Source organism: Artemia sp. Qi Xiang Cuo, chromosome 4, assembly GCF_049724085.1.
Source record: "Artemia sp. Qi Xiang Cuo chromosome 4, ASM4972408v1, whole genome shotgun sequence".
NCBI lineage: Eukaryota > Metazoa > Arthropoda > Branchiopoda > Anostraca > Artemiidae > Artemia > Artemia sp. Qi Xiang Cuo.
In genome coordinates this window covers 6,762,518-6,778,871 of record NC_142797.1, presented here as the reverse complement: position 1 = coordinate 6,778,871, position 16,354 = coordinate 6,762,518, and the positions used below count along the sequence as shown (strand labels likewise).

At 36.5% G+C, this 16,354-nt stretch overlaps 1 protein-coding gene across 1 annotated transcript in view; it reads left to right on the top strand.

Moving 5' to 3' along the window:
- The window catches only part of LOC148952725 (uncharacterized), a 195,872-nt gene that overhangs the window by 23,322 nt on the left and 156,196 nt on the right, over nt 1-16,354 (top strand). Inside the window, exon 4 of the mRNA XM_089087762.1 lies at nt 159-259. Within this exon, the coding sequence (XP_088943888.1) occupies nt 159-259 (101 nt within the window). The remainder of the gene's footprint in view (nt 1-158; nt 260-16,354) is intronic.

Sequence of the window (16,354 nt, the reverse complement as noted above, 5' to 3'; positions counted from 1 at the left end):
CACAATCTAAATGATGCGTTTGACATTTATTAGTAATTTTCATAAACTTCAGTAACGTAACCTCGTGAATGGATGTCTGTTTTAATTTCATTTTAAAACCTAGCAATAATTTTGCACATAGGTGAGTTTGGACTAATTTTTTTTTTCTTTTAATTAAGGATGACAAAAATGTTATAGCTGTTGACTGGACAAATGGAGCAGGATACCCATACCTAAGAGCAGTAGGAAACTCTCAAGTAGTCGGAGCCGAGCTTGCAAGGTATAATTCGATGCTTAATATATTTAAATTACTTTGGTTTAGGCCCTTACAAATAGGTCACCTCATATACCGCAACTGAATCGAGTCATTTTTATAAGGGTCTTACGAATGTTCCTTTTCTACTTTGAAAAAAAAAGGTCAGCCCGTGTTTCTTATCTTGTTAATCCGTATTAATACCGTTTTTCTACTTCGATAAAAGAAAACGATCAACCCGTGTTTCTTAACGTGTTAATCCGGGTCAATCCCATTTCTCTAGTACTTCGACAATAAAACACGATCAGCCCGTGTTTCTTATCGCGTTAATCCGTGTTAATTCCATTTTTCTACTTCGATAAAAAAAAGCGATCAGCCCGTGTTTCTTATCGTGTTAATGTGTTAATGCTGTTTTTCTACTTCAATAAAAAAAAAAAAGATCAGCCCGTGTTTCTTATCGTGTTAATCCGTTTTAATCGCGTTTTTCTACTTCAATAAAAAAAGATCAGCCTGTGTTTGTTATCGTGTTAATCTTTGTCAATCCCGTCAACAATAGTATATTCTCAAAGAGTCACAGTGTTTGGTCTGTTAGTTTAACAAAGCTAAAAAATTCACAAAAGCCCTTGAATAAATTAGTGCTTTCATAAATTAATTATGAAATTTATTTTTATCATTTTCTTCAAATTCAAAATCACTCCAAATACAATGGGCCTCCCTCAAAATTCTACTCTTTACAACTTTAGTTTAACCATCCTCATGTACAAGATAATTTAAGTTTATTTTGAGATCTAATTTTTCTCTTTATTTTGTTTGAGAACTTGTTTGTTTTTTTGTGTTTAATTTTTCAGAAGAAAGGCCACAGATGTGTTTTTATTTTTTGGAGTAGAGGGTGTTTCTCTATGAGCAACCGTGTTGATCTAATTTCCCTAGGATGTCAGAAAACAGATAATTCAAACAGAGACTGAAATTTTCAGTGCCCTTTTCACGCTTGGTAGATTATTTGATTTTATTTTTCCTCATTTTTTGTTTAATGGAGTTCTTTACTTTTCTTTGAAAAACTTATTTTGAGGAAAAAGTTTTTTTAATTAATGACAAGAAAGAATGCAAAGAAGTTGACAAAATTTTGCTATTCAATGAGTAAATGTGTAAGGAATTTGTGGAGTTTTCAGGTCGACTCTAAGTAATCTCGAGAACAATTCTCTGTTAATCTCATTTCTGCTGCAAACTTTTTTATAGGCTTCTATTACAGTGTTGTTTCACCTACCAGACTTCAAAAGGTTTTAATTTATACCCTGGGGGCATATAAGGTTTTTATAGAAGGCGTTGTTGTAGAAACTTAAAAAGGCTCATACGATTGGAAATTCAAAAGGCTAGTGCCCTTTTTAATAGTCGAAAGTGATTAGAGGGCAGTTAGCCCCCCCCCCACGCCCATTATTCCCCCAAACACATCCAATCAAAATTTTGAGACAGCCATTTTGTTCAGCGTAGTTGACTTCCAGATAGAAAATATGTTTTTGAGGAGGACACTCCCCCACAACCCTCAGGGCAAGGGTTTTAAGTTATGCCCTGGGGGCATATAAGGTTTTTATAGAAGGCGTTGTCGTAGAAACTTCAAAACATGCTCATTCAATTGGAAATTCAAAGGGATAGTGCCCGTTTTCACAGTCAAAAGTGATTCGAGTGTAACTAGCCCCCTTCCCCCCACGCCCATCATTTCCCCAAACACATCAAATCAACATTTTGAGATAGTCATTTTGTTCAGCGTGGTTGATTTCCAGATAGAAAATATGTTTTTGAGGAGGACACTCCCCTAGAACCTTCAGGGCAAGGGTTTTAACATATGCCCTGGGGGCATATACGGTTTTTATAGAAGGCGTTGTCATAGAAACTTTAAAAAAGGCTCATTCGATTGGAACTTAAAAGGGCTAGTGCCCATTTTAATAGCCGATAGTTGCTAAAAGAAAACTAGCCCCCCCCCACGCCCATTATTTTCTCACGCCTCCCACATCAAAATTTCGAGGTAGCTATTTTGTCCAGTATTGCTGAACGTAAACTAGACAATAGATTCTTGAGGAGGACAAACCCCTACAACTCTCGGGACCAGGGGAGCCACTAGAGCACAGACGGTATAGAATTTGTGTAGGTAAAGTAGTGTTATCAAGACTTCAAAACAGATACATTCAGTTGGAAATTCTAAGGTCTCAGGCGCCGTTTAATAGTAGACAGTGATTGGGGGTAACTAGCCCCCCACGCCCATCCTTCACCCTAACACATCCAATCCAAATTTTGAGATAGCCATTTTGTTCAGCATAGTTGATTTCCAGATAGAAAATATGTTTTTGAGGAGGACAATCCCCCATAACCCTCAGGGCAAGGGTTTTAAGTTATACCCTTGGGGCATATAAGGTTTTTATAGAAGGCGGTGTCGTAGAAACTTCAAAAAGGCTCATTCGATTGAAAATTCCGTGGGCTAGTGCCCTTTGTAGTAGTCGAAAGTGATTTGAGGGCAACTAACCCCCCTCTCACGCCCACCTTTTCCCCAAACACATCCAATCAAAATTTTAAGACAGCTATTTTATTAAACGTAGTTTTAAGTTCTGGAAATTAGGTCTTTGAGGATTACAACTCCCCAAAAGCCCTCAGGGCAAGGGTTGTAATTTAAGGATTCTCCAAACCCTTCATATTATTTCTTATGGAAGGGATGCTCGTATAAACTTTAGAGAGGGCTCATTTGATTGAAAATTGAAAGTTCTTGTTCACTTTTTAAGAGTCAAAAGAGATGGAATGGCAACTAGCCCCTCTCCTTCCTCCACGCCCTAAATGTATTAGATAAAAATTTTGAGATAGATATTTTGTTAAAATAGTTCAAAGTTCTGATAACAAAAAACTCCGGTGTCGACACAGCCCACCAGGGCCCAGGGGTAGGCGTTGTAAGTAATGCCCCGGGGCATAACTTATTAAGGGGTGTTTATAACTTATGGGAAGGGGTTTTGCAGGGGATGAACACTTAGGAAATCTATTATAATTATCCAATTATAAGGTTAAAATACATACTCTGTGATAGATGCAAAATTGCTTTGGCGCACAAATTCCTACTAAGGTCAATTCCAAACTGTCGTGATCCCTTTGTGTCAGCCAGTGAAATGGTCTAAATCCCCTTATTGGAGCTATTTTTCAATCCATTCATTGTTGTCAATCGCTGTCCACAAGTTATACAAGCTGTCTATTGTTCATATATAAGGTTTTTATCAAAGAGGTAATCGACTTTGAAAAAAGCCTCATTCGATGTAAATTGAAAGTTTTAGATCTGTTTTTTAAAGTCAAGAATAATCGGACAGTAAGCACCCCCATCCCCCCATGCCAAAAAAACTTTAAACTTTTTACAATCAAAAACGAACAAAAATTAATTAAAAAAAAACTTTCCAAAAAGTAAGTTTTTCAAAGAAAAGTAAAGACCATTTTAAACTTAACCTCAGGAGATATAGATACCTGTTAAAATTCAAACTCAAAACGACCAGAAATTACTACTAAAGAATAAATGAAACCCAAAACGAAGAGAAATTAAATAAACAATCATAGCAAAAAACATACAACAAGTAATAATATAAATAGAATAAATAGATCTTAAAGCGAGTAATGCTTAGATTGAATATGAAAATCAAGCTTAAAACGAAAACAAATATTTTGCTATTACAGTATAAATGAAACTCAAAACGAACAGAAATGAAATAACAATCAGTGCGAACAAGCATACAATACATATTAATGTAAATGAATAAATAAATCTTAAAACGAGTGAAACTTAAATTGAATATGCAAATCAAGTTTGAATCGAATAGAAATAACTACAAACAAGAGTTTGGGTATCGTCTTACTGCAGAAGCCTGAAACCTACTGCTTCATTGGCGTTTTACTGAAAACGAATTATATTACAAATGTTTTCTTTTGTACTTAATAATGAAAATAAATATTAAAATTACAGTAAAATTTTGAACTGATGAGGTTTTAGCAATTAATATCATTATGCATCAAATATTCAGTTTAATTTATTAGTTCGTTTCAAGATTGGTCAAGACAAATATAGTTTCACTACAAGCAAAATTTGGATACTGTCCCCTTCTTTAACTATAAAAACCTAGAGCCTTCTGCGTCATTGGTGCTTCACTGAAAACGAATTACTCGTATATTACAAATTTATTATTTTCCAGTTTTTACAGAATTGAAAATGAAAATAAAAATTACAGTGAAAAAAAATCTTGAACTGATGGATCTGTCAACAATTAATATCATTATATATCAAATACTCAATTTGATTTTGTCTATACTTTTCAAGACCGTTAAAGACTAGTATAGTTTTGCCATTTTTTTTTAACTCTGCCATTTTTTGTAACTATTCGTGTTGCTGTGTAGTGAAAACATTCTATGGCTTCTAGGCATTTCTATTTGAGCGGAAAACTGCACCTCAAACTTTGTGGAACATGCATTTTCTTGCATGAAATACCAAAATATAATAAAATGTCATGTTTCGGAGTGTTCCACCACTCGCAAGCAAGTGCCCTTGGTATTTTTGAACCCGCATGGTCAATTTAGGGGGTGGAGGGTAGGTTAATTCTCGTAGCAGCCCCATTCCGTCGTGGTATGGTTCACATTTTCAACACCTGGCATCCGGACTATCATATAATCTACCAAGCATACAACTACCCCAAATCAGTATCAATAAATAAATGAAACCCAAAACGAACAAAAATTAAAATAAATATTAGAGTAAAACTCGAAACGAGCATAAATTAATGTAAGTAGGGTTCAAAACCCCTATGCTTTCTAAAAGCCAGAATATAATTTGTAATTTACTGAAAAAATTCAAATGAGTTTACTGAAAAAAAATCTGCATTGTCAATTTAATATACATATGCTGATATTTATTCCCTAAAATCTTAATTAATTTTTGATTTCTTAAAGTTACAAAAGTGAAAATATTTCAAAGAATTGTTTTCAGTAAAGCGCCACTGACGCAGTAGGTTTTAGGCTTCTGCAGTGAGATGATACCCAACTCTTGTTTGTAGTTATTTTTATTCGATTCAAACTTGATTCGCATATTCAATTTAAGTTTCACTCGTTTTAAGATTTATCTATTCATTTACATTAATATATATTTTATGTTTGTTCGCATTGATTGTTTATTTAATTTCTGTTCGTTTTAAGTTTCATTTATACTTTAATAAACATTTGTTTTCGTTTTAAGCTAGATTTTCATATTCAATCTCAACATTAATTATTGCAAAACTTGTTTATTAATTTAAGTTGTTACTTGTTGTATGTTTTTGCTACGGCTGCTTACTTAGCTTCTTTTCGATTCGGGGTTGATTTATTTTTTTTCAGTCCTTGCTATCAGTGGTGAGTTTGTATTTTAACAGGTGTTATTTTACGATTTTCCTTACTTTAAAACGGCTTTTAATTTGTTTATAAAAAATTTTTTTTTGGAAGGTTTTTTTAATTAATATGAAGAAATGAGGAGGTTAAAGTTTTCTATTATTTTTTTTGTGTAGAAAAACAATGTATATGCACAAAAACTACGAAACCACATTTTAGAAACAGTGTATATACAGAAAAGTGAATGTTCTTGAGAAACTGGTCAGGGCTTTCCTGTGAAATTTTGAAAATACAGATACACTGTTTAGGAATTGGACAGCCGAACGCTGTTGCACATATTAAGGTCTTCACTGCTAGGATACTAAATAAAGAGCGGGATCCTAAATGAAGAGGAGGGTTTAGTTTCTATTTTTTCCCCTCTTCTTATTATTCGTTTTGTTCTTTCGCTTTATTTTGTTGATTGTGTGAATTAATTAGCTATTTAACTGAGCCGCGGCACACTCGTCATCTGATTTTTTACTAGGGACTATCCTTGCTTAGTTTTTTTTCGTGAAATAATGAAAACAATGGAATTGAATCAGAAATATTAAAGATGACACAGTATGTAGAAATATGTCCGAAGTGGTTGCTGGAAGGTATAAAAAACTTCTATTTTGTATGTAATTTTGTTTCCGTAAAAGAACAGAAAGTGGTAATATGAAAAAAGAAAATGGAAAGTTGGTAAATGAAAAGTTGATAAGTTGGTGGAAGTTAATGAAAAGTTGGATTATCCCAGTTGTAGAAATAAAACACTCATATAAAATCAAAACGCACAACAAGTCAGCTATGAAGTGAAATTTTTGAATACTTGTACTAAAATCATTAGGAGAAAATTTGAATCATTAACTAATCTTAGAGACTGACTCTATAAGTTTCATAAAAGACCTAACTTCACGGACACTTTAAAGAAAAGATTTTGATGTCAGGAAGCAAAAAGGGGATTATCTAATATATCAGTGACCGTTGGAATATTAAGGTGTCGTCCCCTTTGACCCAGCCAAGTAAAGAACGAACTCTAGCGTATAGCCCTCAATTTGACATTTCCTAACTTGTTTTTTTGCTCATTGTCTAAATTCATTTTCAACTGAAAACAATATGTGTCTTGAACAGTCTTGGAAAGAACTAATAAAAGGAAACTGAATATTTGGTATATACTGACTTTAATTGCAGAAAGTTCATCAGCTCAAGATTTTATTTCACTGCAATTCAATGTCGTAATAAGTACAGAAGATAATTTTTGTAATATTATTTGTTTCCAGTGAAGCGCCAATGGTGCAGTAGACTTTAGACTTTTAGAGTTAGGGAAGGAGGCAATTACCAAACTCTTGTTTATAGTGAAAACTAAGTGTGTCTTGAACAGTCTTGGAAAGAACTAATAAAATTAAAATGAATATTTGATATATAATGATATCAATTGATGAAATCTTATCAGTTCAACATTTTATTTCACTGGAATTTTATTTTCAATGTTGTAACAAGTAGAAAAGAAAATATTGGTAATATAATTCGTTTTCAGTAAAGCGCTAGTGACGAAGTAGGCCTTAAACTTTTACAGTTAGTGAAGGTGGCAGTAGCCAAGCTCTTTTTAAGTTTTGCTCGTTTTAAGATTTATTTATTCGTTTATATTAGTACCTCTTGTATGTTTGTTTGCTATGAATGTTTGTTTAGTTTCTGTTCGTTTTTTTTATTTTTTGATAGTAATTCCTGGGTGTTTTCAGTTTGAATTATTATAGGATTTTATTTCTGCTGATCTTAAGTATAAAATGACCTTTACTTTTCTTTGAAAAACTTCTTTCTCAGAAACTTTTTTTAATTAATTTCTGTTCGTTTTGATTGCCAAAGATTCAAAATTTCAATATTCCCCATTTCAAAATATATTTTTTAAACATCAAAGTATCAGAACTAGCATCAAAGTAACAATATCAAAGTAAACAAAGTATCAAAGTAACAATAAATAACTTGCATAACTTACAGCCCTTGCCCCGAGGGCTATTCGGGGTTTGTCAGCCCCTGAGTTATACTTAATTGACTTTTGGACTAATTTGAAAAAAATGGCTATCTCAATATTTTGATCTGATGATTTGATCAATATTTTGATGATTTGATCAATTGATTGATTGATGATTTGATTGATTGATGATTTGATCAATATTTTGAGCAAAGAAGGGCAAGAGGAGGAAGGGGGACTGGTTGGGGGGGACTTTTGACTCTTAAAAAGAGCTAGAACTTTCAGTTTGCAATCAAATGAGCCTCCTCCAAACTTTATACAATCACCCCTTCCATAAAATCTTTATATGTTTACAACGGACAACTAGCATAACTTATAGCCCTTGCCCCGGAGGCCGGGGGGGGGGTGAGTCAACCCCAAAGGCATAGTAATTTTGCTTTTGAACTATTCGGAAAAATAGAGTTATCTCAAAATTTTGATCGAATCCATTTGGGAGAAAAGGATGTAAGGGGGGCTGTTTCCCTTCTGATCTCTTTTAACTCTTATAATGGAAGTAGGACTTTCAATTTCCAATCAAATGAGCCTCCTCCAAAGCTTATACGACCACCCCTTCTACAAAACCATATAGTCTTGGGGCACAACTTACAACCCTTTTTCGGGATCTTGAGGAGGGGGTCCTGTTAACCCTGAAGGCATCTTTATGTGATCTTTGAGCTATTTTGAACAAAATTTGTATCTTAAATTTCGATCAGTATCGTTCACGTGAAAGAGCGGCTTGGAGGGAGGGCCAGTTGTCCTCTGATCACTTCTGACTCTTAAAAAGCAAACTAGAACTTTGAATTTCCAATCAAATGAGCCTCCTCCTACCCTTTCTGTAAAAAAACTTATATGCCCCGGGACATAACTTACAACCCTTACCCCTGGAGAGGGGGGGTTGTGTCAACACAGGAGGCATTGCTATATGATCTTTGGACTATTTTGAACAAATTAGCTATCTCAAAATTTTGATCAGGGGCATTTGGAGAAAGAAGGCGTAAGGAGGAGGGCTTGTTGACCTCCAATCACTTTTGACTCTTTAGAAGGAACTAGAACTTTCAATTTACAATGAAATAAGCTTTCTCAAAAGTTTATACCAACACCCTTCCTTAAAAACCTTATATGCCCCTAAGGCATGACTTACAACCCTTGCCCATCATGGTGTTGTGCTGACCCCGGAGTTTCTGTTTCTGATCTTTGGGCTTTTTAAAACAAAATGGCCATCCAAATATTTTGATCAAATGCAGTTGGGGAAAAGAGGGCATAGGGAACTAGTTACCGTCCGATCACTTTTGACTCTTAAACATGCACTAGGACTTTCGATTTCTAATTGAATGAGCCCCCTCCTGGGGCTCATTCAATTATTTCATTCCGTAAAAACCCAAAATTTTTTACGACCCTTTCTTCTATTTTGGGGTGAGTGAGTACAAGTGTGAGTAAGCGAGGGACTGAGTGAGTATGGGTGAGTGATTAAGTCTGGGTGAGTGAGCATGTGAGCCCTCCTGTGAGTGTTAAATTTTATGCAACCACCCCTTCCATAAAACCATATATGCCCCCGAGGCATATTCATTTGGAAATTGTGGAGTTGACAATAAAATTCGACCATGCAAACAGCAATTTCTAAATGAATCACATTTGTTGGCTGCATTTTCTCACGTTTTGATCCTTACTGTCGCATGTCTTCTAACTGCACAATTCCTTCTTCTTCATAATGGATTTTCATTACTCCAGGCAATTTTTCAATGCCCTTTGCTTTAGCTGCTCTGATTTGTCAAGTGTAATTTGATGGTCCAGGCCGTTCATTTTCACCCACTGTGAATTTATATTGTTCGGGTTGTTCTATTGGTCTTATCACGTTGGGTAGTTCAGGTGGTTGTACAAAAATTCCTCCTTGTTCAAACGAATCATTTGTAACAATTGTAAATTTTCATTTTACGAATCTTCCTCTGGGGAGGAAGCATATTTTTTTATGCTTATATAAATGCTAGCTTTTGAAAAATGTATTGATAGATCTTAATAATACATAAGATACTTAGACACTTACAATAATCCGACAATATTCCAAGGTATCTCTAATATCAACGGACCAGAGGGCAGTCCGGCATAAAATTGGTATATGACGCCCCGTTCTCATAAAATGTATCTTTATACATTTCGTCAAACACACCTTATCGGGACCCACTTCCTGAAGCCCTTGCTGATTCCAGGTGGGAATTAAAGGTCAAGCTAAGCTTGTATACCTCCATGGCAGTGATGGTAGTTACAGGCAATGAGGCTCGATCTTCCGTCCCTGGGCAGCAGAGGAAATCCGTCAGCGCACCTCAGAGTGGTGGAAGGGTGTAAACACCACTGAGCTCCAAGCCGAGCGATTTGGTGGTCGACGCGCTCCGGGTGACCCGCAAGACTGGGGACCTTGCGGTCAACTCGATTCCCAAGAAATATCGATGGATCTGAGACCTAGAAGAAAAGTTGTAACGGCTACGGCGTCCCCGTCAAGCGACGCGGCCCCCGTGTTGGTGCGGGCGTTGAGAAGTAAACAAACCAACCATACTACGGCGTTCCCGGCAGGCGACGCGACTTCGAATATGGCGGCGAAGTCGAAAAATCCTTTTCATGCCATGAATCTAGGATAGCCCACTACAGTCATTAAACAGGCAAAATCTAGCATAAATGTGGGATGCTGGAATGTAAGATCCGTCAAACAAGAAGCCACGCAAGTTTTTCTAGTGCATGAGAGGGAGAAGTACAACATAGACATACTTTGCATATCCGAGACCAGAATTTCAGGTTCTGGCTCCATAGTTATTACAGCTCCTGACACGTTACATCAATTCCATTTTTTCTACTCCGGAGTAGAGGATAATTCGGGACTCCACGGAGTTGGTTTCATCATGAACCAAAGAACCAGAAATGCTCTCCCAGAATGGGAACCAGTCTCCTGTAGACTTGCCAGAATCAGACTAAAAGGAAACCCCGCAAATGTGTCGATAATTTCTACCTATGCTCCCACCCGTGACGCTGCTGATACGACCAAGGATGATTTCTACGGCGAGCTACAGCAGCTGTCTTCTTCTGTTGCCGCACGTGATTACTTGATTGTTGCTGGAAACTTCAACGCAAGAGTTGGTCCCTCTGACCAAACCACAAGACAAGTCCTGGGAAAATTTGGACAAGGTCACAGATGCGAGAATGGGTGAAGGTTGTTAAACTACGCCTTGATGAACCACCTTGTTGTCACCAATACCATATTTCAGCACAAACCTAGCCACCTTTTAACTTGGCATTCAAATAACGGTGTCACTAAGGCTCAAATAGACTTCATTCTCGTACACCAGCGCTGGAGAAGCTCCGTACAGGACTCTCGCTCTTACAACGGCGCGGACACAGGCTCGCAGTCTGTGTCTGACCACAGGATTGTTGCTGCAAAAATTTTGCTACGTCTTGCAACTCGGAGGAAAGAAAAACCCAAGGCCAGATTTGATATTGGTAAGCTCCAAGACAAAGAAGTTCAGCAGGCCCTCAATTTGGAAATGACTTACCAATTTGACGCCCTTAGTGCTTATTAAACCCCACTCCCCGAGACGAGTTGGTATACATTAAAAACAGTGATTAAAGACACTGATTTTTATATCATCGGCCGACAAAAAAACAAACGACAGCACTGGATTACCGAAAGGACCCTGTCAATAGTCTGTTAGCGAAGACAAAATATGGGCAGCCCTAAAGAAGAAACAAAAGAGCTGCGAAGACAGGTAAAACGCTCTGTTTATCTGGACCGCCACCAAATGTGGGAAGATGCTACCGTGTCGTTAGAGAAAGCAGCACGCTCACATGATACCCGCAAGCTTTACCAGATCCTGAAAGAGTCCGTTGGTAAGAAAGCTGCTGTCTCAGAAATAGTCAAAGACAGATCAGGAAAAATCATCAGTTGTCAGAAGGAGCGCTTAGCAAGATGGAAGGATCACTTTCAGATGCTCCTAAACCCATCCCCATCATCCGCCCTTGATGCTTTCCCACCTGCTGTTTCTAAAGAACCCTACAACGTCGAGCTGGATACACCGACCAGAGCCGAAATACTAAAAGCAATCAAGACCCAGAAGAAACACAAAGCCCCAGGTGAAGACGGCCTCCCCCCGGACTTGTACAAACAATGCCCTGAGGTCACTGCTGAACAGCTCCATGGCATTCTCGAAGAAGTGTGGAGGACCAATTCTTTCCCAAAAGATTGGAAGACATCAGTCATTCTCCCCTTCTATAAGAAAGGAGATAAAACCGAATGCAAAAATTACCGCGGAATAAGTCTTATAGACATTGCGGTCAAAATATTCGGGATTATACTCTTGAACCGCTTCAAAGGGGCAAGGGAGGAAAGAACCCGAGAAAATCAAGCCGGCTTTCGGCCAGGTAGAGGCTGTACTGATAATATCTTCGTTTTTCACCTCATTATCCAGCAGTTTGAAAGGTACAATCTACCCCTGATCTTGATGTTCCTGGACTTCATTGCCGCCTTCGACTCTGTCACTCGCCAGAAACTTTGGAAGATCCTAGAGAATGACGGAATGCCGCTGAAGTTTGTTGAACTGATGAAGGCATACTATGACGCGCCAGTGACCCGAGTTCGAGTCTATGATGAAGAAACTGAAGAATTCCTGGTTGAGTTTGGAGTAAAACAAGGGTGTATCCTCTCTCCGACTCTGTTCAATTATTGCGTTGATTGGATGCTTGAAAATGCACTGTCGTCCTATCCAGGAGTTCAGATCGGACAGAATCTCTCACTGACTGACTTCGATTATGCGGATGATGTTGGCCTCCTGTCAGAACCCGTAGAAGCTCAAAACATGCTTGACAACTCGGTGGCCTGGGCAGACCTGATCGGCTTGAAAGTCAGCACAGAGAAAACGAAATTCATGGCTATTAACCACGACACACGACCATTCACAATAACTGTCAATCAAGTTCAACTGGAAAAAGTCAACTGTTTCACATACTTAGGCTCCCAAATATGTATTGACGGATCCTCCGACGCTGATATCCAACAGAGAATACAGAAAGCGCAGACAGTCTTTGCCTCCCTTCGGAAACCCTTATGGAATCGCCGCGAAGTCAGTGTCCGAACGAAAGTGCGAATCTACATGGCACTAGTCCGCACCGTTCTCCTTTACGGATGCGAAACATGGTCGGTAAAACTACAGCATGAGAATACGCTGAAGGTGTTTGAGCATACCTGTCTGCGAAGAATTCTCAGAATACAGCTGCGTGACCGTATCTCCAGCGCGGATCTACGTCGAATGTGCAATATTCAGAGAGATGTTGCGCTCACTATTAAAGAACGCCGTTTGAAATGGTTGGGCCATGTTTTACGGAAGCCGCCAGAATACTTGCCTCGCCAAATACTTCTAGTCGAGCCTATTAGCTCCTGGAAGAGACGCCAAGGAGGACAGAGGAAAAACTGGTGGAACCTGGCCAAATCAGACCTTGAACCTATCGGGGGATTCAGAAAGTTCGGACACAGATGGTCAACTCAGTGGCTTACTTTTGCAGAGCAGCTGGCAGAAGATCGCTCAACATGGTCCAAGAAGGTCTCCAAGATCATCGATGCCGGGCGAGGTGGAAACGACTGATTCCCGCCACAAGTACAAGTACAAGTAAGTATCGGGATCCACTGACGCACATAGCTAGGAAGTGGTGATTTCTCAATTTCCTATTAAGCATACACATGCCAGGATGTGCTCCTTATCTTAATAAAAAAGTGGTATTTCTAAACTTTTATATTTGTGTCTTAATATTTTTACTAAATTAGAAATTTGCCCTAATTAGAAAGCTTCACAACAATACTCCCTATTTTGAGAAGAGTTGCCCCAACTCTAAATATTTTACTTTTAATACAAAATTTTTAATTTTGTACATGCTTTACTGCCATTTTTGGGTCAGTCTGTGCATATACCCTCATTGGGTTTCTTTAGGGTCGTGATTATGGCCAAATATATGTCATGTCCTTTCTTCCAAGGATATCAGTTTTTGGAATGTATCCTTTTTATTCTCTTTTCTCTCTTTTTCTTTTTGTCTTCTATAAAATTTTCTTTTCAGCTTCATCCTTGTATGCATATTCTGTTTTACTTTGACCCACATTGGCTTGAACATTATATTAGTGTTTTGCTTACATTTGATTTAAAGTTATATTAGAAACTTTATTAATTATTTGACTTTAAATTTAATCTTCATTAATAATTTAATTTATCTGGTGATGTGATTAATTTAATGTTTATTTTCCGGGGTTAGAAATGCCTTGAATAAATTATACATAAAAATTTTGGTTTTTAAACTTTCACATATTTTTCCAACAAAAAGCATTTTCACATATTCTTGCAATAATATATAGCCACTTAGGCTACGTAGCACTATCTTTGATATTTTCTAGGCGTAAATTATTTAAAGTTCCGATTTCATGTTACTTTATGATGAACTGGTAGCAAACTTCTTTAATACTGCATACAGTTTCCAAAAATTTAGTTGACCAGTTATGGTTTGGTTTCAGATTGTATGAGCTGCTGGTATGAGGATACAATTGAACTGGCTTTGAAATTTGCTACATTCCAAAAATGCATAAAAAAATGATTGTAAAAAAAAGATCCGAAAAGATGTTACGAAAATTTTGGTTTAAAAAAACTAAGGCTGTATCTAAAACAAATATTCACACTAGAATATACATAAAGCATATAGTGTTACATATATACTAAAAAAACACTCGATTTTGTATTCATCACTGCATTTTTTTTAAGCGAGAGGTTAATTACTTTTAATTATTTTTCTCTCTATTTACTTTAAACATGATATGTCGCTTAAATTGAAACATTAAGTTTCTTGCTGGCAGTTTCTTGCATCATCCTTTTCAAACTTAATATAGAGTTATTATTCACTTAACGGATTATTACACAATAAAAAAATATATATACGTTAACTCGATGTCAACAATTTATAAATAACGTTAAATCACTGGTTAAAATTAAAAGTTACTTCTAAATATAAATACACAGTATATACACGAGCATTGTGTATCAAACTTACACAATCATTGTGAAGTCATAAAACTTAGATAGAGCATTTATAAAAAAAATACATTTGGTTAAAGTTTTAAAAGTTATTTTAAGACACTATATAGCAATATAACTATACACAAAGCAATTCTTTCAAATTAAACACTCAAAATACCAATTCACTATATCTATATGGATAGTTTAGGTTATATACATATATATATATATATATATATATATATATATATATATATATATATATATATATATATATATATATATATATATATATATATATATATATATATATATATATATATATATATATAAAAAGAAGGTCTGTTGATACATAACTTAATTAATTAAAAACAAACAAAAATTATGTACCCTAACAATTTATTTAATCACTGCAATATTTTTTCTTTGTACAACTTTTAAATAAGTCTGTCAAGACCTTGTGATAAGTCTTAATCTACAATTAAAATAATTACAAAAAAATTCAACTCTAACAAATATATTTATACTCTATAACTGAGAACTATGATTAGCCTCTATTGAATGGCCCAAATGACCGGAAAGCTTTCATAGACAGTTTCTGTGAAAATACAAATGACATTAGTGAACTTCGCAAATCTGCAAACGAATGGAAGCTAGTGGTCAGGTCGAAAGCTGCAGCAGTGAAAATCGTTGAGAAAGCGAAATCTTCCAAGCCCAATCTCAAAATTACTGTTCGAGAACCCCTGCACATAGCTGTTCTTCGAAATGTCCCTGAGGATATAAACTGTGAAGGACTAAAATATCTAATTCCGAAGAGTATGAATACTTAACATAGCGGAAAATTCCGGTCATTAAAAGCGTATTTTAACATTCTTAGTGAGATCCAACAATGTATGATTGTTTTGTGGATTATCGGCTCCTAGCATCTATCCGCTTATCCGTTTAAGTTCTTGCCAAGACGATGCTATAACTGTCACAAAATCGGTCATCTCGCTTCCCAGTATACGGCTGAACCTGTATGCTCTAGATGTGCCTCAAGTGAAAATTGTTCTACGCGAGATGAACAATGCAGACAGCCGACATTCTGCGTTGAATGCCAAATCGGCAGTCACACGTGTTACAGTGTAAAATGTCCCTCAAATAGTAATCCACAAAAGAAATGACATCTGAAGCTTATGAAGTTAAATGTTTATCGTGGAACATTAATGGCTCGTTCACGAATAAAATTCCGATCTTAGATTTTTTTTTTGAGCAAAATGAAGTTGTCTGTTTACAAGAACATTTCGTCACAAGCCGCAGTAAAAGTATTCTTAGTTTTAATAGTTCAGTATCGGTCTATTCAGTTTCAGCTAAGCAGCTAAGTTGAAAAGGGCGACCCTCCTGTGGTATTGCCACTTTTGTTCGTTCGACTCTAAGATCTAGTGTATTTGAAGTCAATAATAATTTTCTGGCGATTCGTGTTGAGGGCTGTGTTTTTATTAATGTATATTTGCCTAAAATTACCATGATGAGCGTTCGGAGCGTGCTTTTACTTATTCTAGTGATAAACTCGGCCAGTGTATTAACCGTATTAGATCCTTAAGCCTTGAATGCATACTAGTTGGTGACTTCAATTGCGACTTGAATGAACCGCTCTTATGTAGGTCTTTACGTTCTACGTTGTTGCTTAGTATTTTTGGAGACCAGTTTGATCTCAAG